General features: G+C 43.1%; 1 protein-coding gene across 3 annotated transcripts in view; it reads left to right on the top strand.

Moving 5' to 3' along the window:
• Positions 1-26,797, top strand: part of CENPT (centromere protein T) — a 561,799-nt gene that overhangs the window by 455,870 nt on the left and 79,132 nt on the right. For 2 of the 3 annotated variants that reach the window (XM_077457969.1, XM_077457960.1), the window contains one exon: positions 15,962-16,126. In XM_077457969.1, coding sequence (XP_077314095.1) covers positions 15,962-16,126 — 165 coding nt within the window. Of the gene's footprint in view, positions 1-15,961; positions 16,127-26,797 lie in introns of those variants that run through there. The other variant, XR_013263258.1, reaches the window with a different exon arrangement.

Here is a 26,797-nt window from a genome sequence, read left to right as displayed (position 1 = left end):
ATAAGAAAACGTGCATCAAGTATCAATAGAAGTTACAATAATACATAGCATACAATCAAAGTGCAATATAAGCCTTATACTTATCGACCCTTGTGACTCGACCTCCTGATGGAATAGGGAGAGAGAGAGAACTCTTGTTGCAACCCTTTTTGTTAAACATACCTCAGCCATACCACACCCTACTGCCAGTCCCATTTGCTTGGACCAATCAGTGTTCACATGACAGCCCTCCTAAAATTACTGACTGTCCTGCCATACTTGGCTTCTGTGGCCAGTATTGCAGTCGATGTGCCCTGGGCCGTCTTCGTCATCAATCTCTTTGAAGCTTTGTGCATACCAGGTGGGCTGAAGATAACTCCTTTGCTATGCAGATTCTGCCACATTCCTCTACACATTCTAAACATGTGTGTCATGCAAACATCAATATGGCTGAGTTCAGTTGTACCAACAGATGTGTAGAACTTTAGATATATAACGTTACTACTTGTTCACCTCCAACATATGCCGCTTTGCGCCTAAAAGGCGCATACCACCCTTCTTCAGACACGGCTCCTTTTGAACAGTCCATAACTGTCTTAACGTGTGTGGTTCCCCAACATGTACTTCCAAACCAGTACCTGTGGCACAGTCCTTAGCTTGTGTAACGCGTGGTTGTTTTCAAAGAGCGCTCCAGAGACATCTCTCATCGAACAGTACACAATTGTCTTACCACGCTGTGTTTTCAACGTGTGCAGAAACAGGTCCTATGGAGCAGTCCATAATTGTTTACCATGTGATGTTTCCCAACACGTGCCGCTTTGCCACTGAGTGACATATCTCCACCATTCTTCAGCAACAGCTTCCATGTCACCATTCTGTATCTTGGGTATCTTCAGGACGGCAGTACAGGCAAGGGGTGCCCATTCATTCACCATTCACCAGCACCCATTCAGAGCAACATATCACCCAGCTTTCAGACCCAGAGTCTTGAGGAGGGCCTTTCTTGCCCATATTACTAGCCTACAATACCCATAGGTCACACTCTACCACAAACATAAGCGGCGTTGCAGGGCTCTGACTTGGCAGCAATGTCTCCAATTTGTACACAGAGAGCTCACTGTCAAATCGTCCCTCAACTTGCATAGATAAATATCGCTTAACTACACATATAAGTTTACAACAATTACCAAACCCACACAATTCCACCCCTGTGCCTGGATTTCAGAGATCATGCCCATTGTATACCATGCACCTCTACCTACGGTTAGGTTCAAGGAACCCTCTAGTTCCATGACTAACACTACACCGGTATTCTTTAGGACAAAGAAACAAACTCGCCTATGTCCTAAATAATACCTGGGTGCCTTCTTCTCAGCAATGATCTCTCCATCCAGTACACAGAGAGAAATAACTTCCCAACATTACTCGTTCATCCCCACGTATTGATCTGGCATACAACGGACATCGTGGTCATGCTTCCGACAAAGGGAAATATCCACCTGCCCCCAGCGTTCATCTTCTCTAAACACATGTGTGATATAGCCTCAAATGCAACAAGATAGAATCCCCAGTCAGTAAGCCCATTGATGCCACCAAATATACAGACCGAGTCTGCACTTCTGTATATGGGAACATACAGCATAACACCTTTCATAATCCAACTTAGTACAGCCCATACAGGCATTCGACCACTACTTTGGATTAGTGTAAGCAATGTGTTTTGGCAAAATCTTACTGAGCGGTGATGCTAACTCATCAGGCCACTGCCCCTCATACAGAGCTTGATGTTGGCTGATATTTCCACCTGCCACAGAGTGCGCGCCAGAGCCAATGACAGGTTTCTGTCCTCTCTACCAACCTCTCAACATGGTTGACAAAATCCGGAGCCATTCTAATCTGAGTGTTTCTGTGACTTCATTGAATGTTATCAAGGATGCCACCAATCTCCCGGGGTAACAAAGTCACGCTCCTTCTCTGAAGCTATGGCTGTGAGTTTGTTCCTCAGGAGGCTGATGTCCCCTCCATTAACAACACCCATCCCAGCTATTGTCCCCCCCCCCCAATATAGTGCTGAATACATCCCTCCTCTTTCGGGTTACTCCTCAGAACTAAGTATCCTACATGGACTTGATCGCATCTCTGGGAGTAAGTCACTGGCACAATGACCGCACTTGATTCAGTGTATACCCAGCACATATAGGGTGATAGGTTTTTGTCAACCACCGTGAGATGTTGCAGCACCATGTGGTGAAGTCCTACGGTACCCTGGTAGCCAGCGTTTGTTCCCTTTATTTTAACGGAGCATGCTCCTGTGTGTATTCACTGGCATTATCTGTGCAGGGTTTCAACCTCTCAGGTGAGACATCAACCAGGCGTATCTTTCCCATGTCTAGTTCTGGTGTCCCGCATGTCCAGTAACCGAAAGCTTCTCTCTAGGACCGCTAGGATTGAGACACCACCCCTACGAGGAAGTTTTCACCCCATTGATGTGTCACCTGGCACCCTTTAGTCTGACCAACAGCTACCTTATTATGCATAAGCGCCAGTCTGCCTCCTGGGTACCTGCACCATATTAACTCTGTTACATCAATACATGTAATACACTAAAACCTTTCTTCTTTCAATTCCTCCTTCCAACAAAAAAAACACATATTTTACATTTTCATGTTTTGACGGATTGGATGTGTCATAATTCTTCCCCAACCTCCAACCCATTGCACATGTACAAATAACATGTTTGCATTCATCAGGAGAGACTTCAGCAAAAGTATTTCACAAGTTCTCTTGCTAGGCACAGTCTTTCAGTTTCAGCATTCGCACCAAACTGTCCATAAGAAAACAAAAACAAGTATAATCTGAATCTTTCAAGTTTTTCCTTTTTTCCTCTCCTGATGTTTATCAGAACAAATTTGATGCGTGGTGTGGCACAGACCAGATGATCATCTGTCATCCATGTTCCAGAAGCCTCTCCAATTCTCGCCCCACTTGGATTCTGGAAGTGAAAAACAAGAGCAGTATCAAATTCTTATCCACAATATCTGCTCGCTTACCATGTTTACTTATAGTTCCCTCCTTGGAGCCCAGGATCTCAGTATTCCTGGCTTCTGCAACTCTGACCAAACTATCCAAACAACCATGACCTCTTTAGGCTGAACCCACTGTAAAATGGATCCCCATGGTATGATCAAAAATGTTTAAAACTGAACGTCAGTGTTGCTTCTCAAAAACTTCAAATTTTACAAGCTACAAAAACAATGCATCCATCTGTATCTTTACGATGTATGCACTACCCCCTTTCAGGTGACTGGTTCTAACTGAGGGCATTGTCAATTCCCCCCCTTTCAGGTGGATTAGACCTACTACTTTTCCACCTGAATAAAAATATAACTAAAATAGAGGACTAAACCAATATCAAAAAAAAAATTTTTAGAAGAAAAAATAAATAAAATAATTTTTTTTTTTTTTTTTAAATTAAAAATCTGGCCATGATCACACAAACAACATGACAAGACAACCACCATAAAACAATGACAAAGACTCAACATTTAGTTAACAACATCCATGGACTTTTCTCCTGAGGAGCGTGCTCATTCCAATCTGAAATACAATTAGTTAATGGGGAAAACGAAAAACAAAAACAAAACAAAGCATATGTATCTCATCACAACACTGTAGCTTCATTTATATCCTTTTTAGTACTATTTATTTTTCATTGTTTGCAAACAATTACTAACTAATGAGCTCATGGTACCATGTGATAATCGATTATGCATTTACAATAACCTAACCCATGCTCTGCTATATTTTACCCACTGTTGTTCTCACTTTGAGAGACCTGCAAACAAATGCAAATGTCCGTATACGAACCAGTTTAACTTCTTCCTGGTCTCTGGAAAACACAATTCTTATGTTAATCAGCAGTATTGGATCTTACTCAGGAAAAGTTTACAAAGACTGACAATAAGAGAAGAGTAAAGAAACACAAGAAAAGACAATACTCATAACTGAAACATCTTTTAACCCCACAAAAAAACATAATACCAATTCAGAGGTTTATCCCTGAAAGTTCAAACCAAAAAATGAATATCTATATCAAGGTCCTCTATCATATTCTGAACCTGAAACTTACATCAACCCTTTTTCATAGCCGGGAAACATTGACCAGAATATTCTTACCATACCTGCAGCTCACTAAGTTCTGCTAACATCGTTTCCCCCAGTGCTATATTTGAGTAACCATGCGTCTACCTCCATTTTGACTCTAAGCAACTGTCCTACATATTGCTTTTTAGTTTGTAGACCCCGCATTTGCGTTTTACACGGGAAATGGGTTTGATTACTATGGGTTCCATGCTGTGGATGGCTACCCCACCTGGCTGAATAACACACATGAAGCCTTGGGGTCGTTTTCGGGTATAATTTCCTTTCGATATCATTATTCGCCACCCGACAATATTTTGAAATGTGACCCCCCCTTTTACACAAAAAACATTTTAGTTCTGGTTTCCCTGCATAGGCCATTTTTTTAGCATATGGTGCTGGAAACCCACATTGCTGGATAATATTACTGCGATTGGACTGCACAGACTTTACACTTTCGTTGTCTGAGGAGTCATCAGAGGTTTCAACTCCTGAGTCAATTTCAAGTGCAGTTATCCCACCTTTATTTGCTTCTTCCACATCGATTCCCATCACAGTACTATCATTTGCAGTGATAATAGCATATGGGTTTTCTTCATGTTTCACTTCTAGCTTTTCTGTACACTGAGCATGTGCGGAGGGTACCTCCACTATTGCACACTTGGAGAATAACTCCATTATGGCTGCTTGTGCCTTAAGCCTTGTGATTACCTGCAAATTCACAGCCTCCCTTTGATTCAAAGAGGCAATGCAACTTTCTCTTAATTTGCACGTTTGTTCTAATTCATCTAATCTCTGTTGCAATACACATTTCTCAGTCACTAATTGTTTAATCCGACTACGAGCATCTGCATCAGCCTTTTCAATCCCCATTGCTATATCACTTACCTGTTCCAACACTTTTTCTCTATCAGCAAACCATTCTAATTCTTTTTGTTCCGCAATTTCTTTCATTCTCATTAACATGCATAAGGCATTGGCCATTCTCTGTTTCCTGCCTTTTTTTGATTTATTACTTATGAGACTGTTATGTGTATTACATTGTCTCAAAAGTTCATTGAATTGATATGTTAACTTACTTTCATGAGTAAGTTGAAATCGAATCCCACCATGCTTGCTAATGAAACCTTCCATGGCTTCCATTGATATGCTAATTACCCTATCCACACTACGGTTGCTCCACCAGTTGCTTAGACAATAGAAACCAGACAAACAACTAGATAACCCCCACAAAGACAGAGCTGTTTAAAAACTAGTCTACCTCTAGTCCTACCAACAAAAAAAAAAAAAATAGATACGAACCGTTTAAATTTCCAGTGACTTGTGGTTCTACAGCATACAAGACACAAGGCACACTCTTAATGCCTTAGGCTGCAGGTTATTTTACCAGAGCTATTTCACTCTCACGTGGGTAGAAATAAAACCTATATTTCCCCCACTTCTTTTTTTTTTTTTTTTTTTTTTTTTTACACAAAAAAAAAAAAAAAACCCCAAAAAACCAAATACAAATCCGTTTACCCACGAATTTCTTTAGGAGAACACACTCTTATTCAATGCCCTCCTATCCGATAGCAGGCCATAGGGAATTTCTCTTGGGACCGAGCTTTGCCACACTCACGTGGATATTTCCACTTTTCCCTCAAAATTGTATGGTTTATCCTGTCAATCTGCGGTTATATCTGTATATATCTGTTGTATATATGTATATGTGTATATATATGTATATATGTATGTGTGTATATGTATGTATGTATATATATATATATATATATATATATATATATGTGTATGTGTGTATATATATATATATATATATATATATGTGTGTGTGTGTATATGTGTATATATATGTATAGTATATTTTATTTTTATTTTATTTATTTTTTTTGGTTGAACTGGATGGACTTGTGTCTTTTTTCAACCTGACTAACTATGTAACTATGTAACTATATCACATAACCAGGGATGATCAGTCCCTATCTCGCCAGTGCGCCAATTTGCCCTCTGGTTACAAGTTTGCAGCAAACACAACAATACGTACATATATAAATATATCAGTCACAGTTCTCACCAGGTTTTACGCGTGTGTTTTACCAGTGAAATATCTCACAGAATCTTCCTGCTCATCCAAGCGTGGTTTCAGAATTTGCGAGCCAGCGCCAATCTTGTCCACACTAGAGATGACTTTCAGTTCTGGGTGTCTTTGAGGGTCCTCGTGACTTACAGGGACTCAGAAACAAAAATACATTAGATTTTCGTGGATTCTGTGTAAAAATACGTTTTACACGCCTTCTGGGGTGCCAAATGAAGTAACTGATCAATTCCATCTATTATTATTATTATCAGTTATGTATTACTTTGTCTAGTCCCTATAGTTTAGCTATCAATCAATACGCCAAGCACATGTTATCGTTAATATCACAATACTATCACCATTGGCTATGAAATCAATACACGGTCTAAGGTCAATTAAATCTCATTTATTTCCCAAGGAAATAAGAAAACGTGCATCAAGTATCAATAGAAGTTACAATAATACATAGCATACAATCAAAGTGCAATATAAGCCTTATACTTATCGACCCTTGTGACTCGACCTCCTGATGGAATAGGGAGAGAGAGAGAGAGAACTCTTGTTGCAACCCTTTTTGTTAAACATACCTCAGCCATACCACACCCTACTGCCAGTCCCATTTGCTTGGACCAATCAGTGTTCACATGACAGCCCTCCTAAAATTACTGACTGTCCTGCCATACTTGGCTTCTGTGGCCAGTATTGCAGTCGATGTGCCCTGGGCCGTCTTCGTCATCAATCTCTTTGAAGCTTTGTGCATACCAGGTGGGCTGAAGATAACTCCTTTGCTATGCAGATTCTTCCACATTCCTCTACACATTCTAAACATGTGTGTCATGCAAACATCAATATGGCTGAGTTCAGTTGTACCAACAGATGTGTAGAACTTTAGATATATAACGTTACTTCTTGTTCACCTCCAACAGTTGGAGAGGGGATCGTAGACCGGATCAGTCTCAGGAGCATGGAGAAGTGTGTCCTCTCACATTCCGCACTCGGTCCTGCCCCCCCCCCCCCCCCCCCAATGAAGGCTGTTAAAGAGATTTGTTATCCGTCACTTTAAAATTTGAGACGGGTGGCTCTGAACTTACCCCAGTGACAGCTTACTGCCTAGTATGTCCCAACAAAGTTCTGGTGGGTGGAACGAAACATGTTGATATAGGGACTGACTCCCTGAGCTACTACATGGTTTACTAGGACTATCCCGGACCGAGTACAACATCAGCTGGAGCCACAGCCCTCATCTACACACAGACTGCAGTGTGGATCTACTGTGTATGACATATGCCTCAAGAGGAGCAGTTTGTTAACTAACATCCTAACACCGGGAAGCCGGATTGATGGACCAAGGGCCCTGAGTACTACAGACCCCACTGTGCTCTGTGTGTCTGTCACATTGACTGCATCATGATGCAGGGGAATGCTTACCCATCCATCAGAGGACCAACTCTATTATGCAGGCCAGACCTTAGGCACATTTGAAGAGTCTATATCATGTAGTACCCAGCCTGGATACAAGTATATCATATGGTATGAGAATTTCTACTGTGCTCCACTGCTATTATGTCTGGCTGCTGTAGACTACTTACTACTACAGTACTGTGAACTGTTATCAGACTGTTATATTTTGATACACAAAAGTAAAAAGGAATGTGTTTTCACAGCATTCTTCTGTTCATAAACTACCATTCCTAGCATATAATCATACTACTCATGCATCCATTCAAAGACCAACAGACCTTGTCTGGGCTGGACATTTGTTTGCGAACGATGACCATATGAGTATGATACTGTCTACACATATGAAAATTGTGTTGTGTAGCATGCACTGTGTGATGACTTAAGACAGTTTGACAGTAGTGGGTTTTGTCAGTTTTAGCTCTCTTTTGTTCTAGCACCTCATTCACCCATTGTGGTTTTAAGGTGGGGTGCTGGTCTTATCGGGGCTCAGGTGGGGCAGTAACCCGACTCTACCTGCAGGTGACTTAGCGGGGAGTTTAAGAGGCCTTTGTGTGTGTGTCCCAGCTCCCACTGGAGGATTGTGTCCTCTATTGTAGAGCACTTACAGTATGTCTTGGATTGGTATTGGGAGGGTATAGCAGAGAGGGTTGATATGCAGGGTGGAGAAGGAGCAGTGGGGGGACTCTGGGCATGTGATGCTGTTCATTTTTGTCTTGAATTATATATGCGTAATCCATTTTGAAGAGGTAACTCATCTGTGTGTGTACATGTACTTTTTTTTTTTTTTCTTTAAGATATTTCTAACACATAACAAAAATTACACCTCAAAATATATTCTGCTATTCCTCCTGAGCATGGTGATACTGCATGTGTGCAACCTATACACAGCCTGGCCACATACAGAGGCCCAACATGCAGGATGCACCGTCAGGTGTTCTAGGGACATAAATTACACATCTAATTTACTGCCTACCTACCTATCACACTTGAAGACCCTGGAGCACTAGTACAATGGAAGCGCCCACAAAAATGACCGCATTTGAGAAAGCATAATGAGTCTTTTGAACGTATCATTTTTTCCACAAGTTTTTGAAAAATGTGGACAGAAAATGAAAATGCATTTTTAACACTTTTTTTTTTACACATTTGTGCAATGCTGACTGTCGCTAATATGGATCCACTGATAGGGTGGCACCGATGAGCACTCACTGATGGGCACTGATGATCACTAATTGGGCACTGTATTGGCACTGATGAGCACTAATAGGGCAGTGTAGTGGCACTGATGAGCACTGTAGGGCACTGATGAGCACTGTGGTAGCACTGTAGGGCACCCTTAAATCAAGCCCACTCATGCTGCTGCAAAGTGTCTCCCTCCTCTCTTCACACGCTGTATCGGTGTGAGGAGAGAGCTGAACTGGCATAATGCCGATTTGTTGACAAAGTAATCACTCATAGGATGGAGTGATCACATGGTAACGACCCGCTGTGATTGGCCCTTTACCTGACGCTGCGATGCCCTGGGTCCCGTGAACCCAGCGATCAAGGATACTTCTGAATGCACTCCCCAAAAAGCACAAGCACGGTCGGCTATCAGCGCGAGCACAGTCTGCTTAAAATACCTTCGAATTCTGCAATTTCACATGGAAGCCACAGAGTTGTTAAATACCTCTTTAAGACCCCTTTCACACCACACCTCCCATAGCATGGGCGGTAAAACGCCGCTATTTTTAGCTGCGTTTTACCACCGGATTTGCGGTGCATTTCGACCGCTAGCGGGGCGCTTTTACCCCCCGCTAGTGGCGGAGAAAGGGTTAAAACCGCCGGCAATACGCCGCAATAGCAGCGTTTTTCCGGCGGTATTACAGCGCTGCCCCATTGATCTCAATGGGGAGCAGCAGTGGAGGAGCTCCTTCACTGCTCCAAAGAAGCTGCTTGCAGGACTTTTCCCTGACGTCCTGCCAGCACACCACTGTAGTGTGAAAGCCCTCGGGCTTTCACACTACAAACAATGGTGCAGCTTTTTTAGGGCGGATTGCAGGCGCTATTTCTAACGCTATAGCGCCTGCAAAATGCCCTGGTGTGAAAGGGGTCCAAGATAAACAGGATGGATGCATGACATCTATAGACATCCAAGATGCCTATTTGCACATTCCCATTTATCCACCTCATTAGCGCTTTTTGCATTTTGCAATGGCTATAACGTCCAATTTGTATCACTGTTTTTTGTCCTAGCCTCTGCTCCCTGAGTATTCATAAAGATCCTAGCGCCTCTTATTCTTAAAACGCAGGGCAATCATGTCACAGGTTACCTAGATGACTGTCTCCTAAAGGTCTCATCTCCTTTCCATCACTTTGGCAAACCCCCACAAGACAATTCGGAGGCTCCTGACTTTCATTTGGGTGATCAGTTTAATTCTTCAGTCCTCTCTTCAACTGGAATATTGGCGTTTTTTTATCCGGGACACATCCAAAGCAATATCAACATCCTGGAGTTAAGGGCAGCTTGTATGGCTCTGCAACAGTACATCACCCTTCTTGGACACCCAATAAGGGTACAGGCAGACAATGCTTACATTAACCAAGGAGGCACTAGGAGGCTTGGGGGCTTGCAGCCTTGAAGGAAGCAAACTGGATAATCTCATGGATGGAAACTCACTGTCTAACAATCTGTGGTCCACATCCAAGAAGTGAAAAAACTAGAAAGTGGACTACTTCAGTCGCCACTTCCTGAATCAATGGGAATGGACCCTTCACCCAGACATCTTTTAATGTATGTCAGAATCGGGGAGACTCTGGATGTAAACATCCCAGCCTTCAGCTTCAACAACAAACTTCCTCTGTCTGTAGCCAGGACCAAGGATCCTCTAGCGCTAGCTTCAGATGTCTTATCCTCATGCCTTTCATCTGCCACATCTGCTCAAAAACATAAGAAAAAGTTATTCTTTTTGCACCAAACTGACCCAGGAGTACCTGGTATACAAACCTAATCAGACTTGTAGCAGACCACACCTGGACCCCTCTCAACAGGCTAGATCTGCTATCTCAGGGCCCTCTATTCCGTCCTGCTTTTCAGTCTATGGCTTTAATGGCATGGCTGTGGAAGCCAAGGTCCTAAAAGATTGAAGGGTCTTTTGAGTCTGTTATCCTCACCTTGCTAAAAGCTAAAAAGCCACTTCCATAAAGATCGACCGTTAAACATAGAAATTTTCCTTTGCCTCTTGGTGTGAACACAGGCATTTCAATCCCAAAAATGGCTCTGCCTTGCATTCTGCCCTTCCTGCAATTAGATATTAACAATGCATTAGGCTGGCTACTCAGCATAGGACCCGGAAGCAAGTGAAGATCACTGAAGTAGCTTTTTTTTTTTATTTTTTTTTTATTTTAGAGCAGTAGGTGAAGAATGAGGATGAGGAACTTCATTCAGCTATTGGAAAATGAAAAGTCTGCAGCTACAAGTACTGTAGTTGCTGACCTTAAAAAAAAAAAAAAAAAACACATACACACACCAGACCATGAAGTCTAGAGCTGTCTTCTATGCACCTGATACTTTGCAGAGCTTCGGACCTTCCACGCCACTGTCATTACTTTCAAGAACAAACTTTTACTTCCTGATACACCCCTCCTGTGCATGCACCGGATTAAGGACTGCAGAGAGACCTATACGAAACCTGTTCAAAATTTAGTCCCAATGATTGTAATGTTCTGAATGTATTTTCTGTTTGTAATATTATTCAGATTCCTGCTCTTAACAACTATCCCCTATAAGCATTGATTGGATAGCAGACTTTGAATAAATATATTTGATCTCCTAGGTTTTAAATATGAATAAACACGCTTCTTTTAGCCAACGCATACTGACTAATAACTGACAATTCAACATGGGTATACTTTTACAGCTGTGTTTGCACATAAGGTTTAGTTATAATTTGTTTTTTTCCCATGCCCTGTGTGTGTGCAATATCACTCATATGATGTATTTTGCCATTTCAGAAATACTACACAGTAAATATTGTCTTGGTTTTGGTCATCCCCAATATCTGTTAAAAGAAGTACTCCGCTTCCCCCCACCGTATTTTTTTTTTTCCCACTTACCTGCAGCACTGTATTTCTCTTCAGAGTGTCACTCAAGGGGTCTCATGTCATCATCTTGATCCTCTTCAGCTGGCTGCCTCTTTCCTGTGCAGGCAGCCAGCTCTGATGTATAGGACCCGCCTTCCAGCCATTGTGTTCCAATCCTGCAGCCTCCTGGGAGTTGGAGATTTTTGACATAAACTTACACAAAAGTTGAACTGGATGGACCAGTACCCTTATTTAACCTTACCGACTGTGTAACTATGTATATTTGATGTAAATAGCACAGAAGGCTATAGGACTTGGTACAAAACCTAAGCCAAATTTGTTAAACTATGTGTAAAAATTCCTTGCAATTCTGTTTCAATTTTAATTAGAAATTCTGAAAAATCGTTCATTTACATAGTCTTGTTACATCCACAGAGAGAAAATCTTCATATACACAATCTGATACCCACAGCTGATCCAGAGGAAGCCAAAAAATCCCAATAGAGCATGATCCAATTTGCTCGGGGGGGGGGGGGGGGGGGTGTTATTTCCTGATCCCCCAAGAGGCAATTGGATGTTGTCTGGATCAACTTTACCTATAAATATTAGTATCCAGATATATTATGAGCATTTAGGAAAGAATCCAGGCTTTTTTTTAAGACAATCTATTGAGCTGGCCAGAACCAGCTATGTAGGGGCTCTGTTTCACATTTTCACAGCTCTTGCTGTGAAGAAGCCTTTCTGTATTTGCAGGTTAAATCTTTCCTCCAGACATGGAGTGTCCCCTTTTCCTCTTGTAATGACCTAAAAGTGAATAACTACACCAAGTTTACTGTATAGACAACTGGTGTTTATCCTCCTCAATTTCCTCTTCTCAAAAGAAAATAAATTCAGTTCAGCTAATCTTTCCTCATAGCTGATCTCCTCCATCCCTTTTATTAGTTTGGTTGCCCTTCTCTGCAATTCCCCAACATCCTTTTTGTGAACTGGTCTCCAAAACTGAACCGCATATTCTAGCCGCTTAAGGACTAGCCTCGTTTTGAGATTTTGGTATATACAAGTTTAAAACAGGTTTTTTTTTGCTAGAAAATTACTTAGAACCTCCAAACATTATGTATTGTTATTTGACTAACACCCTAGAGAATAAAATGGCGGGCATAGCAATACTTTTCTTTTTTTTTTTTCACACCGTATTTGTGCAGCGGTCTTACAAGCGAGCTTTTTTTGGAAAAAATTCACTTTTTTGAATTAAAAAAAAAAACAGTAAAGTTGGCCCTTTTTTTTTTTATATTGTGTAAGATAATGTTTTATTTGGGGTACACAAGGAGGGGTGTTTTATTTGTGCACCATCAGTTTTGTTTATAAAGATAATGTTACGCTAAGTAAATTGATACCCAGTATGTCACGCTTCAAAATTGCGCCCGCTCATGGAATTGCGTCAAACTTTTACCCTTAATATTCATAGGTGACATTTAAAAAATGCTACAGGTTGCATGTTTTGATTTACAGAGGAGGTCTAGAGCTAGAATTATAGCTCTCGCTCTAACTATTGCGGCAATGCCTATGTGTGGTTTGACCACTGTTTTCATATGCAGGCGCTATTCACCTATACGTTCACTTCTGCTCTCAAGCTTGACGGAAGTGCTTTAAAAAAAATAAAATCTTATTTATTTTACTTGATTTTATTTATTTTTTCACTGTTTTATAAAAAAAGGTCACTTTTATTCCTATTACAAGGAATGTAAATAATAGAAAAAAGCATGACAGGTCCTCTTAAAGTCAAAAAGTCCCCAGATCTCATATTTGGTCTAAAATGCAATACAATTTTTTTTTTTGGTCATTTGAAAAATTGACATTAAAAAAATGTCCCTTTTAAGACTTATGGGCGGAATTGACGCTATGACGTTGCTTCCACCCTGCTATGGTATGGAGACGGGTGGGAGCCATCTTTCCCTCACTCGTCTCCATACTCATCCATGACAAGGACCCAATCACCTCCACTGCTGCCGATGGCTCTGGTAAGCGGCAGGAGGAGGGCCTATACCTCTGGGGTCTATACCTCTTTAAATTCAAGAAAGAATTTTACTCGCTTTGGAAACCATAGCTTGACATGGCATGCCGGTATTACGCTTGTGATTAGGGTTGCACCGATATTGATACTAACATCAGTGCCAATACCGAGTGTTTGCCAATACCGAGTAAATGCCGGCAAATGCTCCAATGCTTAATCCTTTTCCTAAACAGTCGGGGAAGATTGGTGCGGTGCTGGGGTTGAGTTGCAAACATCGATCTCCCTGTATACAGCAGCTGACAGCCGCTTCTCCCCCCCCCCACATTCCGCGGTTTTCAGCTGCTTTATTTAAATGCATACAGGGAGATCGGTGATTGAAACCCCCCCCCCCCCAGCGCCACACCTATCGTCCCCTGACTGTGCCCCATATCCTCCTCCGGTCCCCCTCTGTGTTCCGATCCCCCTCTGTGTTTCGATCCTGTTCCGATCCTCCTCTGTGTTCTGATTTCCCAACCCCCCCCCCCCCCGTGTTCCGATTTCCCCCTCCCCCCCCCCCCTGTGCTCCGATCCTCCTCTGTCCTCGATCTGTCAGGATAGAGAGTGGAGGAAGGAGCCAGTTAATATGTAATTTACCAGCTCCTTCCTTTTCAGAATACACAGCGTAAGTGATTACCCCCCAACAGGGCTAAAAAAAAATATTAATAAATAGTAATTATTAAAATGTAAAAATAATAAAATAAAACATACACTGACACTGTCCACTCTCCCCCCCCCCCCCCCCCCAAAAATAAATAAGAAAGCATTGTTAAAAACAAATAAAAAATAAATTGTAAAAAATAAACTACTGACACAGTCCACGCCTCATCAATGCTGCATATTAGTGCCACTGTCACATGACAATCCTACTTATGATCTACCAGAACACCTAGATCCTCCTTCACCATTGCTTTCCCCAGTTTTACTCCCCCTAGTATGTACAATGCATGGATATGTGTAGCCCCCAAGTGTATAAGTTTACATTTATCAATGTCAAAGCATTTGATCTTGCTATCAAGTGAATCAATTTAGTTTGAAAAACCCTTAAAATTTCATGCAGACCTTCTACTTGAGTAGAATCAGATGTATTAAATGTGTTTCTTTTGTGCTTTGCGCATTATAATATGGTTTTCCTTTGGGAAAAAATGCACATATTTACAGATGGGAAAAAAAAAGTTTTTATCCTGTGCCTACAAATGTTCCTGTTGCTATGATCAGCGTTGTTATCCCACTAGACTTTGGAAAATGAAATACATTTTTCAAAAACAAAAATGTTTTAACGCAATTATGCTTGTGTTTGGGCAGCTTGAATCTGGTACAAATGTCCCTAATGCAATTATATATATTTAATACTATAAAACTACCAAATATCTGTTCGTTTGGCTGCAAAGATATCTAAAATAAACAGGTATAGGCTCACAATAGGAGTAGATGGTGAGGCAAATGGAAATTATACTATATAATATATTTTTTATTATTATTATACAGGATTTATATAGCACCAACAGTTTGCACATTTATTACTATTCCCATTGTTTTTTCTTTGGAAGAACATAATTTGATACCTATGCATTTTTTTAGGGTTCTGAACTAAAATATTTTTAAAATATGCTGTTTGTTTATTTTCATTAGTTTTCATTTGAAAAAAAAGAATCTGGGGTTTGTAACTCTTGTATGAAAAAATTTATACATAGAACCCGTAGTCTTAAAGCGGAATTCGACCCATTTATTCAAAGTCAGCAGCTACAAAAAATGTAGCTGCTGTCTTTTAATAAACAGACACCTGTCCCACGGTCCATCTATGCAGCCATACGGAGCCTCACTCCTCTCCCCCTCCTCTCCGTGGCGCCTTCATAGCAACTGTGGGCACCAGGCCTTGACAGCTTAAGGCTATTGGCCAGGCAATCTTCTGGGACCTGTGACATTTCCCAGAAGATTGCAGAGAGGGAGGGGCCTTCTGGGGGGGGGGGGGTTGTTTCCTAGGCGGCCGAGAAGCAGAAGGAGGAAGTAGGACAGGAATTCCTTCTAAACAAAAGGTACCCACTGCCCCCCCCCCCCACCCGCCCCCAAACAAAAAAAATTAAGGGGGCAAGGAGTGCTTAAAGCAGACGTTCCACTTTTGAGTGTAACTTTGCTTTAAAATTAAGATTAGGGACAGCACTGCTAAATTACAATTTTTTTATTTTTATTTTTTTTAGGATTCCTCCTAATAAGCTTGTTGCTGGTAAGAAGATCCATAGGAAAACCGCCTTGAAGACAAAGAAAGATGGATCAGCATTTAAGAGCAGCCTTGTGAAGAGGATACTTAGTCTTCATGCCAAAATGCAACTGTCTAAGAACGCTTCCACTGATGCTGAAAAATTGTAAGCATTTGTTTTTTAATTGTACTTTTTTTTTCTGCTGAAACTCAGAATTAACATATGATTTTTTGATTTCCATGTTGAATGTCATAGCTGACACAGGGTTAACTGAAGTTTAAACTATATGTTCAGCTTCAAGGGTCAATTCACACTGCAGCGCTGAGCAGCAGAAACAAATCACTGCTTCGGTGCTCTCTGTTGCTGGCTGCGTTAGGGGGCAGTGTGGTGCAGGTTTTATCGCATTGCACAACTCTCTCTTTTTTTTTTTCCCCTTTTTTTTTTTTCTTATATGTATGAGCGTTATTTGAAGTGTACAAAATGTAAACTTCATTTACTGCAATGTCCGCCAGCACGCTGCCTTACATTGCAGTTCGATTTGGGCCGGTGCGCTGCAATAAAATACAGCATGTCTGCATTTTACCGCATCACTAGGCTTTGTTGCAGTGTAAATGAACCATTGTTTCCTGTGCATTCTTGCGGTGACAGACGCATGGTAAAAATGGTCACTGCACATAGTGTGAATTGGCCCTGGAGAGAAAAATAATAAATGCAAGATTCTGCAAAGCATTGCACCCACGATCAGTGGATCGCGGGTTCAGTGTCAGGCTCCTAGCTTTCTACCTGTACCTGTATATAGGCATTCTGTTAGAAAACTAGAGGACTTGTAAATGAATTATGAATGAATGAATGAATTAATGTCCATTGAGAGCTACAAGCTATCTTCCACGGTAGCATGCAGGACTTGTTCATTCATTAACAGAGCCTTGCACAGCCAAGCTAATTTTAAATGTGAAAGCAGCTGCTGGGGAGAAGAATCCTTGCCCTAAATGTGGGTATAACATGTTCCAAGGATAAACTTAGTTTTTTAATCTGTTTATATTTTGCCCCTTCTTGTTCCTTCTTTCCCCCTCCAACATAAAATGAAACAAAAACCTTTGTCTTTATTACATCCCCCCTTATTTTAGACACAGTGATTACATAACTAGGTCTCTGTTTTTCCCCTAGCAGTGCAGGCAAAGCATGGCCAGTGAGAGACGCCAGCAAGGTTCTGTACATAGCTTCTTGAAAACATCAAAGTGCTGTGCCTGAGTGCTCCTCTCAAAAGCCCTCCACTCTAGTTATACAAATATTGAAATGCCTTAATGGGCAGACGTCATTCTGGAGGAGTGGGGGTTCCTAGGCATTCTGCATTTGCATGCAAACCACTCTTGGTAATGCATGGCGCTAAGCCTCTGATTGAAAGAGTCATCATCATCATTTAGGGTTGATAAAGCTCAAGAATAAACAATAATCAAAATGGGTAAAGAAGGTAGTGTAGAAGAATCCAGAGGACGGTCTTGCGCTGTTTAAATATAATTTGAGTGTATCGAATATACCTTATATACGTGGCACTTTAACAGCTAAGAGGAAAGTGCTAGATTGTTTAGATTTCAAGGATATAGTTATATCATTTATGCAAAGAAGCAGATTAACACATCCCTCACTGATAAAAGCCAAACCCACTTCTGTGACGGGGTGGGCATTCACAACTGTGAAGTTCAGGAAGAAAGTGTCATTGTTTAGCCATAACAAACTCACTTGGAGTCTCCCAAAGCTTTTCTTAAAGCAGTTCTTCAGATTAAAAATTAAAAGTCAGCAGCTACAAATACTAGTATATGTAGCGGCTGCCTTTTAATAATAGGACACTTACCTGTCCATGGATCCAGCACTGTCTTCCCCCCAAGCCTGCTCTTCAGCGACCTTTTGGGTCCAGGCACTGGCGTGTTTACTTTGGAAAGCCGGCTGTGACTGCTTGTGTCGTCACAGCTGGCTTCCCACTGTGCATGCGCGAGCCGTCCTACCACTTTGTGAATGGTCCCACAGGTTTCTGGGACCTGTGATGTGTCCCCCAAGGCTGCGGGGGGAGGAGGTGTTGTGATCCAAATGGAAGTAGGAGCGGGTACCTGTGCCAAAATTGGAGCTGGGGGGTGTGGAGGCAGATAAGTGGAATTTCCCCTTTTGGGTGAAGTTCCGCTTTAATTAAACTAATATTCATTGTATATTTTGAGTACAATGACACTAAGTGAACCAATACTATTGCTGTGAATTAAATGTTTAACCTCAAAATTAATTTATGAAACAAATCGTAATCGGTAACAAGCATAACCGGCTTTAATCTGGTGGCGGTTTGTCACTATCAATTCAGTATTAAATTAACACAAATAAAAACAGAAAAATGGTCATTCATGTTACACACCCATTTTCCATATAATAGAAAACCCCAAGTAAAAAAAAAAAATGATTTCTCTTTTGTTCATTGATGGACACAGCTCCTTTAAATCTTGACCTTAGGGTTATATTGCCACCTTCAGGAGAGGACTAGGCAGAACATGTAAAACATGTAAAAACAGCAAAACGGCATAGCATCACCCAGGGGGTGGTCCCACTGGCTATAACCCCTCACTCTGCCTCCTGCAGCTTAGTTTTTTTTCTGCCTAGTGTAGAAGGACCTGGCTCCCTGAGGGGACCATTGGTCCTGGGAATTTTTCATTTTTTCAGCATTTTTTTGATCCTGTGATCTACAATCAACAGCCGGGCTAGGTGACAGGCTGGATAATATAGATCCTTGTAGTCTCCCCAGCCTGGCCATCGAGCGTGAGCAGACCTTAGCTACACGCTGGGTCGGCCACGACATGCCCTTTCTGCTCCAGTGGCAGTCGGTGAGCTATATGCTCTGGTGCACACATATGACCGGGCTACTGCTGTCTTTGTCACAGTGTGCTTTGGCCGACAGCCACCCCGTACTGCTCGGGTGATGGGTCTGTGGTGAAATACGTCCAGCGGTCCCAACAGGAGGGGTAAGTATGGCTCCACCTGTCTCGGCAGGATGGAGCGCAGCTGGGTATTCCCTGGGAGGTCGAGCTCTAGGCCTTAGCGGGGGGCTGCACTGCCTCTTTTCCTGTTTTTATTTTAACGGTGAGGTGTTTGGCCGTTTGCCATGGGGGGGGCGCCGACACGTGTGCCGCGGCCATTTTCCTATAGCCTTAACCAGTGTATTACTGTCTGCCATATCTTAGAAGGTTTGGCGGGCATTTTCTTGGAGTTTTCTTTGCTAGAACGGCCGGTGGCCATTTTCTTGTAGCCTCAGCTTGTTTTTAACCCAGCGCTGGTGACTGTATGCATCTAGAATGGTGCGATTTTTACTCAAGCTTGGCACAGGGGAGAGCAGACAGTAACGGTACGGCTCAGTACCTGGGTCAGGGTGGTGAGTCCTGCGGGGGTCCCTCAGTCTGTGAAGCAGCTAGGAGGCTGGGAATTGCTTGAGGGTGACAGGTAAGTTTGGCTCAGCATGGCTTCAGAAGCTGGTACTTTTTCCCCAGACATCCCTGTTGTTGCAACTGGCTCACTTGCACCTGCGGTGCCCATGGACGCTTTGTCGGTGGTCCTGGAGATTTTCGATGCCAAGGTGAAAGTGGGGTGCAGGCGCAAGGGAGTAAAAGAACGCCCCCTACCCCCCCCCCCCCCCCCCGTCTTCTGGGGAAAGCTCTGATTCAGACTAGGGCCCTGCGGGGACAGGAGGCCCCTGTTGTGACAGGTGGACCAGGACCATGCGGACAGTGAGGATAACTCTGTGTCCGGTTTAGCGCAGGAAAAGGCACTTTTGGGAGCACTTATCACAGCAGTATGGGTACCCTGAACAGACAGGATACAGGCGGTCCTTTTTAGGTCCCGCAAATCGGCCCATGCCGCTCAGGTGTTTCCATATTTAACTTATTTTGATAAGTTTATATGCAAGGAACAGGCCTTTTCAGTCCCGAGAAGAATGGTGGTGCATTACCTCTTTAAGGAGAGCCTCCTGAAAAAATGGCCGTTGACCCCCCGGTATCCAGGTTAAATAAAGTAACCACGATTTTGGTAGAAGGGACTCCTGTCTCCAAGGACCCTACCAATGGGAGGGGCAAGGCTGTGGCCCGGCCCATGTGTACAGTAGTGGGGTCAGCGTTACGACCAGTGTTGGCTGAATGGGCAAAATTGCTGCAACGAGAATTGGTGAAGCAACAGACTTCCCCGGTCTGGCAGACCTGTTGGTGCATGACCTTAAGTATGTCTGTGATGTGACCCTGGATACAGTCCAGGCATCAGTATCAGCAGTGGTGCTATGGCATAAGCTGGATGACATTATTAAGAATGTCACCGGTGGGAAGTGCACGTTGCTCCCACAGTCCAAGAAGGGTAAGGAGCCACCCCATAGGCATAGGCTGGGTCGGCAGGTAAGCACTCCCAGTCCAACTAGGCACATGAGGAGGGACGAAAGCGTCCCTGGTTTTGCAAGCCAAACAAATTCTGCGAGCAAAGATGTTACCACATGAAGGATGCCCCCGCCTGCCTCTTGAGTGAGGGGTCAACTTCAGGAGTTGATAGCTCGGTGGACCCCCCTACGGTTCGACCGATGGGTCTACAAATTGGTAATAGATTCTTTCCCGCCCACCTAAATCTACTTCCGCCTCGTCACGAGGCCCTGTTTGGGGCTGTACAGGACCCGCCTCTGTGCGGGGTGATACTTCCTGTAGAGACGCTGTAAAGGTTTCAGGGATTCTACTCCAATCTGTTTGTAGTCCAGAAAAAGGAAGGGGCCCATCCAATACTGGACCTTAAAGCCCTCAACAGCTTTGTGAAAGTTCAAGGCTCGGGATGGAATCAGTTTGCTCTGTGGTCGCTGCATTCCTTCAGGGGGGCTTCTTAGCGTCCTTAGCAACAAGGCCGCATACTTGCATATATCCATATGCCTCAGGCATCAGGGGTTTCTGTGATTTGCAGTCGGGGAAGTGCACTACCAATTAGTGGCTCTCCCTTTTGGCCTGACGTCAGCGCCTAGGGTCTTCACCAAGGTGTTAACCCTATTCTGGCATTGTTAAGGCAACGCGGGATCGCAATCCTAGGTTATCTGGGCGACCTCCTTCTGAGAGCAGCTTCTGCCTCAGAATTAAGGGAGGATGTGCGATCACCATGCAAACTCTAAGGGAGTTTAGTTTGGTACTAAACCTAAAAGAGTCGGGGTTCGGGCTGACTCAACGCCTGGAGTAACTGGGCTTACTGCTGAACTCCTCAGAAGTGAGAGTCTTCTCGCTTCGGACAAGCTGCAGACTCTTCAAGCTGCGGTGAAGTTGTTGGTGTCCCGCAGGTGGCCGTCGCTGTGTTTCTGCATGCGAGTTCTGGGTCTTGTGGTAGCCACTTTGAGGCGGTACCGTATGCTAGAGTCTTGCAGAGGGAGATCCTGTCAATATGGGCCAAATCTCTTCCATCCCCGGAATGTCAAATTCGGGTGAGCCAGCTAGTCAGGGATTCCCTGCTCTGGTGGCTGAAGTCTCCGACGGATGCCAGCCTGACCGGTTGGGGGGGAGTTTTGGCATACAGTCGGCCCTGGGCCGTTGGGCGTGGGAAGTATCCCACCTGCCGATCAATGAGTTTGAGCTTCGGGCAATCAGGTGGTGCCTCTCCACATGGTCAAAGAGGCTGCAGGGGCATCCTGTCAGGACCCAGCCGGACAACGCCACTGCGGTGTCGGCCATATTCATTCCGGGCGTAGAAAACTGCCATGTGGACTACCTGAGTGATCAGATGCTGAACCAAGGGGAATGGTCGTTGCATCCAAATGTATTCCGGCTCAGTCACCTAAGGTGGGACACACCAGATGTGGATATCTTGGCCTCTCGGCTCAATCGGAAGGTACAGAGGTTTGTCTTTGGGACAAGAGACCCCTGGAGGGATGCGTCAGACGCATTGGTGGCTCCATGGGGGCATTATCAGCTGATTATGCCTTCCCCCCACAAAAACTACTGCCACACCTGCTATGCAGAGTGGAGGCCGAGGGGATTCCGGTGATTCTGATTATCCCAGATTGGCCTTGGTACGCCGACCTAGTACGATTGGCGGCGGATGTTCCTTGGTGGCTGCCGATGCGAGAGGACTTTCTGTGGCAAGGTCCGATACTTCATCCTGCTTTACCGTCATGGCTGTTGAAAGTCAGGTGTTGAGGGACCAAGGTCTGTCAGGCTCGGTAATTTTCACTATGCTGAGGGCACGGAAGTCCTCTTCTCTGAAGATTTATCATTGTACGTGAAAGACCTACATCTCCATGTGTGAGGAGATGGGGTGGCCTTGGCTGTCTTCTTTCAATGTCCCTTGGCGACATGGTGAGTACATTTGTGCAAAGGGTTTTGACATGTAGCTTCTCCTGTTCGACCACTGCTACCTCCATGGGATCTGAATCTGGTACTATCGGTTCTTCAGAAACCATTTCAAAATATTAGGGAAAATCCCTTGTTGACTCTTTTTTTTTTTTTTTTTTCTCAGGAAGTAGTCTTTCTAGTGGCAATTAAAGCTGCCATTAGAGTTTCTGTATTGGTGGCTTTGTCATGCAAGCCTCTCTACCTGGTTCTTCACAAGGATAAGCCAGTGCTACGTTCACAGCCCTCCTTTCTTCAAAAGTTGGTTTCGGCTTAAATGAGGACGTCGTATTGCCATCCCTATGTCCTAAGCCGGCACATCCGAAAGAAGTTGCTTTACATTCCCGGGTTGTGGTCCGGCTCTACGGATGTATCTGTCTGCTACGGCTCCCTTCCGGAGGTCAGACTCTGTTTGTCTAGGTGGCTGATCTGAAAAAGGTCTGGCGGTCTCGTCGACCACCATCTCTCAGTGGAGCAAACAGATTGTGGTTCAGGCTTATGCCTTTAAAGGGTGGGTCTCCCCCTTTCCTGTCACGGCTCATTCCACCAGGGCAATTGGAACCTCCTGGGCCTCTTCTCTGAAGATCATTGACTGGCACAGCACCCACACCTACTATTTAGGGGTGTATTGCTTTTTGATGAACTGAGCTGCAGGAAGCAGAGTGAGGGGTTATGCAGTTTTGCTGTTTTTACATGTTCTGTCTAGTCTTCTCCTGAAGGTGGCGATATAACCCTAAGGTTAATATTTAAAGGAGCTGTGTCCGTCAATGAACTTCAGAGAAAAGGATTTTATGATGAGTACAAAAATCCTATTATTTTTAACATGTTTCAGTTTTTAGAATGGCTTCCTCTGAAGGACTTGTGAATTTTCATCCCCAGCTTACCCCTCTTAAAGCGGAGGTCCGCCCACCGCTGCAAAAATTAAAAGCCAGCAGCTGCACATACTGCAGCTGCTGACTTTTAAATATCGGAGACTTACCTGTCCTGGAGTCCAGCGATGTCAGCACCGCAGCTGATGTTTACATCAGCTGTCAGGTGCATGACGCATCCATTGCGGGTAAGGGAACCCGGCAGTATAGCCTTTTGGCTTCATGCCGGGAACCCTACTGAGCATGCGCGAGGCTCCGCTTCTCTCTCCGACTGGCATGGTGACAGAGGGAGGAGGAGGGAGCCCCAGCCATGACATCAATACCCACAGCTGAGGCTCCCAGAAGTGGGGAAAGCATACCTGTGAGAGGGGGGGAGGACAATGAATGGAAGATGGAAGAAATTACACTTTGCTACAATGTAACGTACAGCTTGTATAACAGTGTAAATTTGCTATGCCCTCAGAATAACTCAGTGCAGCCATTGATATCTAAACCGATGGCAACAAATGTGAGTACACCCCTAAGTGAAAATGTCCAAATTGCACCTAAAGTGTCAATATTTTGTGTGGCCACCATTATTTTCTAGCACTGCCTTAACCCTAACCCTCTTGGGCATGGAGTTCACCAGAACTTCACAGGTTGCCACTGGAGTCCTCTTCCACTCCTTCATGACAACATCACAGAGCTGGTGGATGTTGGAGACCTTGAGCTCCTCCACCTTCCATTTGAGGATGCCCCACAGATGCTCAATAGGGTTTAGGTTGGGGACATGCTTGGCCAGTCCGTCACATTTTCCCTCAGCTTCTTTAGTAAGACAGTGGACATCTTGGAGGTGTGTTGGGGTCATTATCATGTTGGAATATGCCCTATTGCCCAGTCTCCGAAGGTAGAGGCTTATGCTCTGCTTCATTATGTCACAGTACATGTTGGCATTTATGGTTCCCTCAATGAACTGTAGTTCCCCAGTGCTGGCAGCACTTTTGCAGCCCCAGACCATGAAACTCCCACCACCATGCTTGACTGTAGGCAAGACACACTTGTCTTTGTACTCCTTACCTGGTTGCCGTCACACACGATTGACACCATCTAAACCAAATAAGGTTATCTTAGTCTCATCAAACCACAGGACATGGTTCTAGTAATTCATGTCCATAGTCTGCTTATCTTTAGCAGACTGCGGGCTTTCTTGTGCATCATCTTTTAGAAGGGGCTTCCTTTTGGGACGACAGCCATGCAGACCAATTTGATGCTGTGTGCAGCGTATGGTCTGAGCGCTGACAGGCTGCCCCCCCACCCCTTCAACATCTGCAGTAATGCTGGCAGCACTCTACTTCCCAAAGACAACATCTAGTTATGACGCTGAGCATGTGTACTCAACTTCTTTGGGCAACCATGGCGAGGCCTGTTCTTGAACCTGGCCTGTTAAACCACTATATGGTCTTGGCCACCATGCTGCAGCTCAGTTTAAGGGTCTTGGCAATCTTCTTATAGCCTAAGCCATCTTTCTGTAGAGCAACAATTCTTTTTTTCAGATCCTCAGAGTTGTTTATCATGAGGTGCCATGTTGAACTTCCAATGATCAGTATGAGGGAAAGAGAGCTAACACCAAATTTAACACACCTGCTTCCCATTCACACCTGAGACCTTGTAACACTAACGAGCCACATGACATTGGGGAGGGAAAATGGCTAATTGGGCACAATTTGGACATTTTCACTTAGGGCTGTACTCACTTTTGTTGCCAGCGGCTTAGACCTTGACCCTTTCGTTGCCAGGCCCTCTGCTCCATTTTGTACACTCAGGTGGCCAGACCATCTTTGCAATTTCTCCTTTTGTTTTTTCACTTATAGCTATACTCCCCCCCCCCCCCCCCCACACCATATATTTTCTGAAAGCACCTGACTAGTAGAATAAAAAGAAGGTCGCTGCTGATTTCTAAGGTTCCACGATATTTGCGCATATGTTTATCAAAACAATATTTTTGCTAAAAAATCCACTAAAATCATGATTACCAAATAAATACACAGCAAATATTACAAAATTCCTACTACATATAAAAGCTTAACCTGTATTGAGTTAAATAACAAATATTTGTAGCTTTTACATTGTGTCTTTTTGCAAAATGGTGAAAATTGGACACAAAAGTGTAAATATCCAAATTTCTCTAAAAATCTGAAAGTTTTCATTTTTCCCTTACAGCTTTCAGAATTTGTGAAAGACTCCCAAAACCATATATTTTCTGAATGCATATGATCTCTAGAATAAAAAGAAGGTGCTACTGATTTTTTAGACCCTGTGGTATATGCGCAAATGTTTATTAAACCAATATATTCACAAAACATATACGGTAAAACCATTATTGGCGCATAAAAACAGCTAATCTTACAAAATTCCTGCTAAATCTCTACTAAATATAAAAGCTTCGAGTTAATAAATAACAAATTTGTAAATTTTTAATTGTGCCTTTTTGCAAAGTGGTTCAAATCGATTGTACCCAAAAATGTCTCAAAAAATCTGAAAGGTTTAATTTTTCACTTAAAGCTTTCCGAGTTTTTAAAAGACCCCCCAAACCTTATATTTTCAGCATATGACCTCTGGAATAAAAAGAAGGTTCTACTGATTTTTTGCACAAATGTTTATCAAAACAATATTTTTGCTAAAAATACACTAAAACCATTAGCAAATAAAAACCCAGCAAATTTTATTAAAATATAAAAGCTTACCCTGTATGAAGTTAATACATTACAATTTTTCACATTGCGCCTTTTTGTAAAATGGGTAAAATCGAACATACGCAAAAATGTAAATATACAAATTTCTCTAGAAATCTGAAGGTTTTAATTTTTCCCTTACAGTATTCAGAATTTGTGAAAAATACCCCAAACCATGTCTTTTCTGAAAGCATAGGACCAGAAGAATAAGAAGGTGCTACTGATTTTTAAGGTCCCACAATATTTGGGCAAATGTTTACCATAGCGATATGTTTGCTAAAAATATACACTAAAATCATTAGCAGCAGATATAAACACAGCAAATTTTCTACACAAAAATTCCTGCTAAATTCCTACTAAGTATAAATGCTTAACCAGTATTGAGTTAATAAATAATATTTTACTTTTTTTTTCTTTTTCTTTTTTTTGAGAAATGGTGAAAATTGGACGTACGCAAAAGTTTCTTAGAAAATCTGGAGGTTTTCTTTTTTCACTTGCAGCTTTCAGAATTTGTAAAAGACCCCCCAAACCATACATTTTCTGAATGCATATGGCCAGTAGAATAAAAAGAAGGTGCTATTGGTTTTTAAGGCAGCGCAATATTTGCACAAATGTTTATCAAACCCATATTTATTTTCTTACATCGGGGACACAGAGCCGTAGTACTTATTACATGGGTTATATCGGCTTATCAGGTGCTGGACACTGGCACGCCCCTTAAGGCGTGAACTTCCCCCATATAACCCCTCCCACTACTGGGAGTCCTCAGTTTTTTCACCAGTGTCTATGGTGTTGGGCACGTGTAAGGATGTGTATACTGAGATCCACGGGCAGTAATCCTTTGATGCGAGCCAGCCATCCTGACTGGATCCGTTCTGATGTCTAAAT

Source organism: Lithobates pipiens, unplaced genomic scaffold (assembly GCF_037356315.1).
Source record: "Lithobates pipiens isolate NorthernLeopardFrog02 unplaced genomic scaffold, aLitPip1_a1.2 Scaffold_10, whole genome shotgun sequence".
Taxonomy (NCBI): Eukaryota; Metazoa; Chordata; class Amphibia; order Anura; family Ranidae; genus Lithobates; species Lithobates pipiens.
This window is presented reverse-complemented; position numbering and strand designations above follow the sequence as displayed.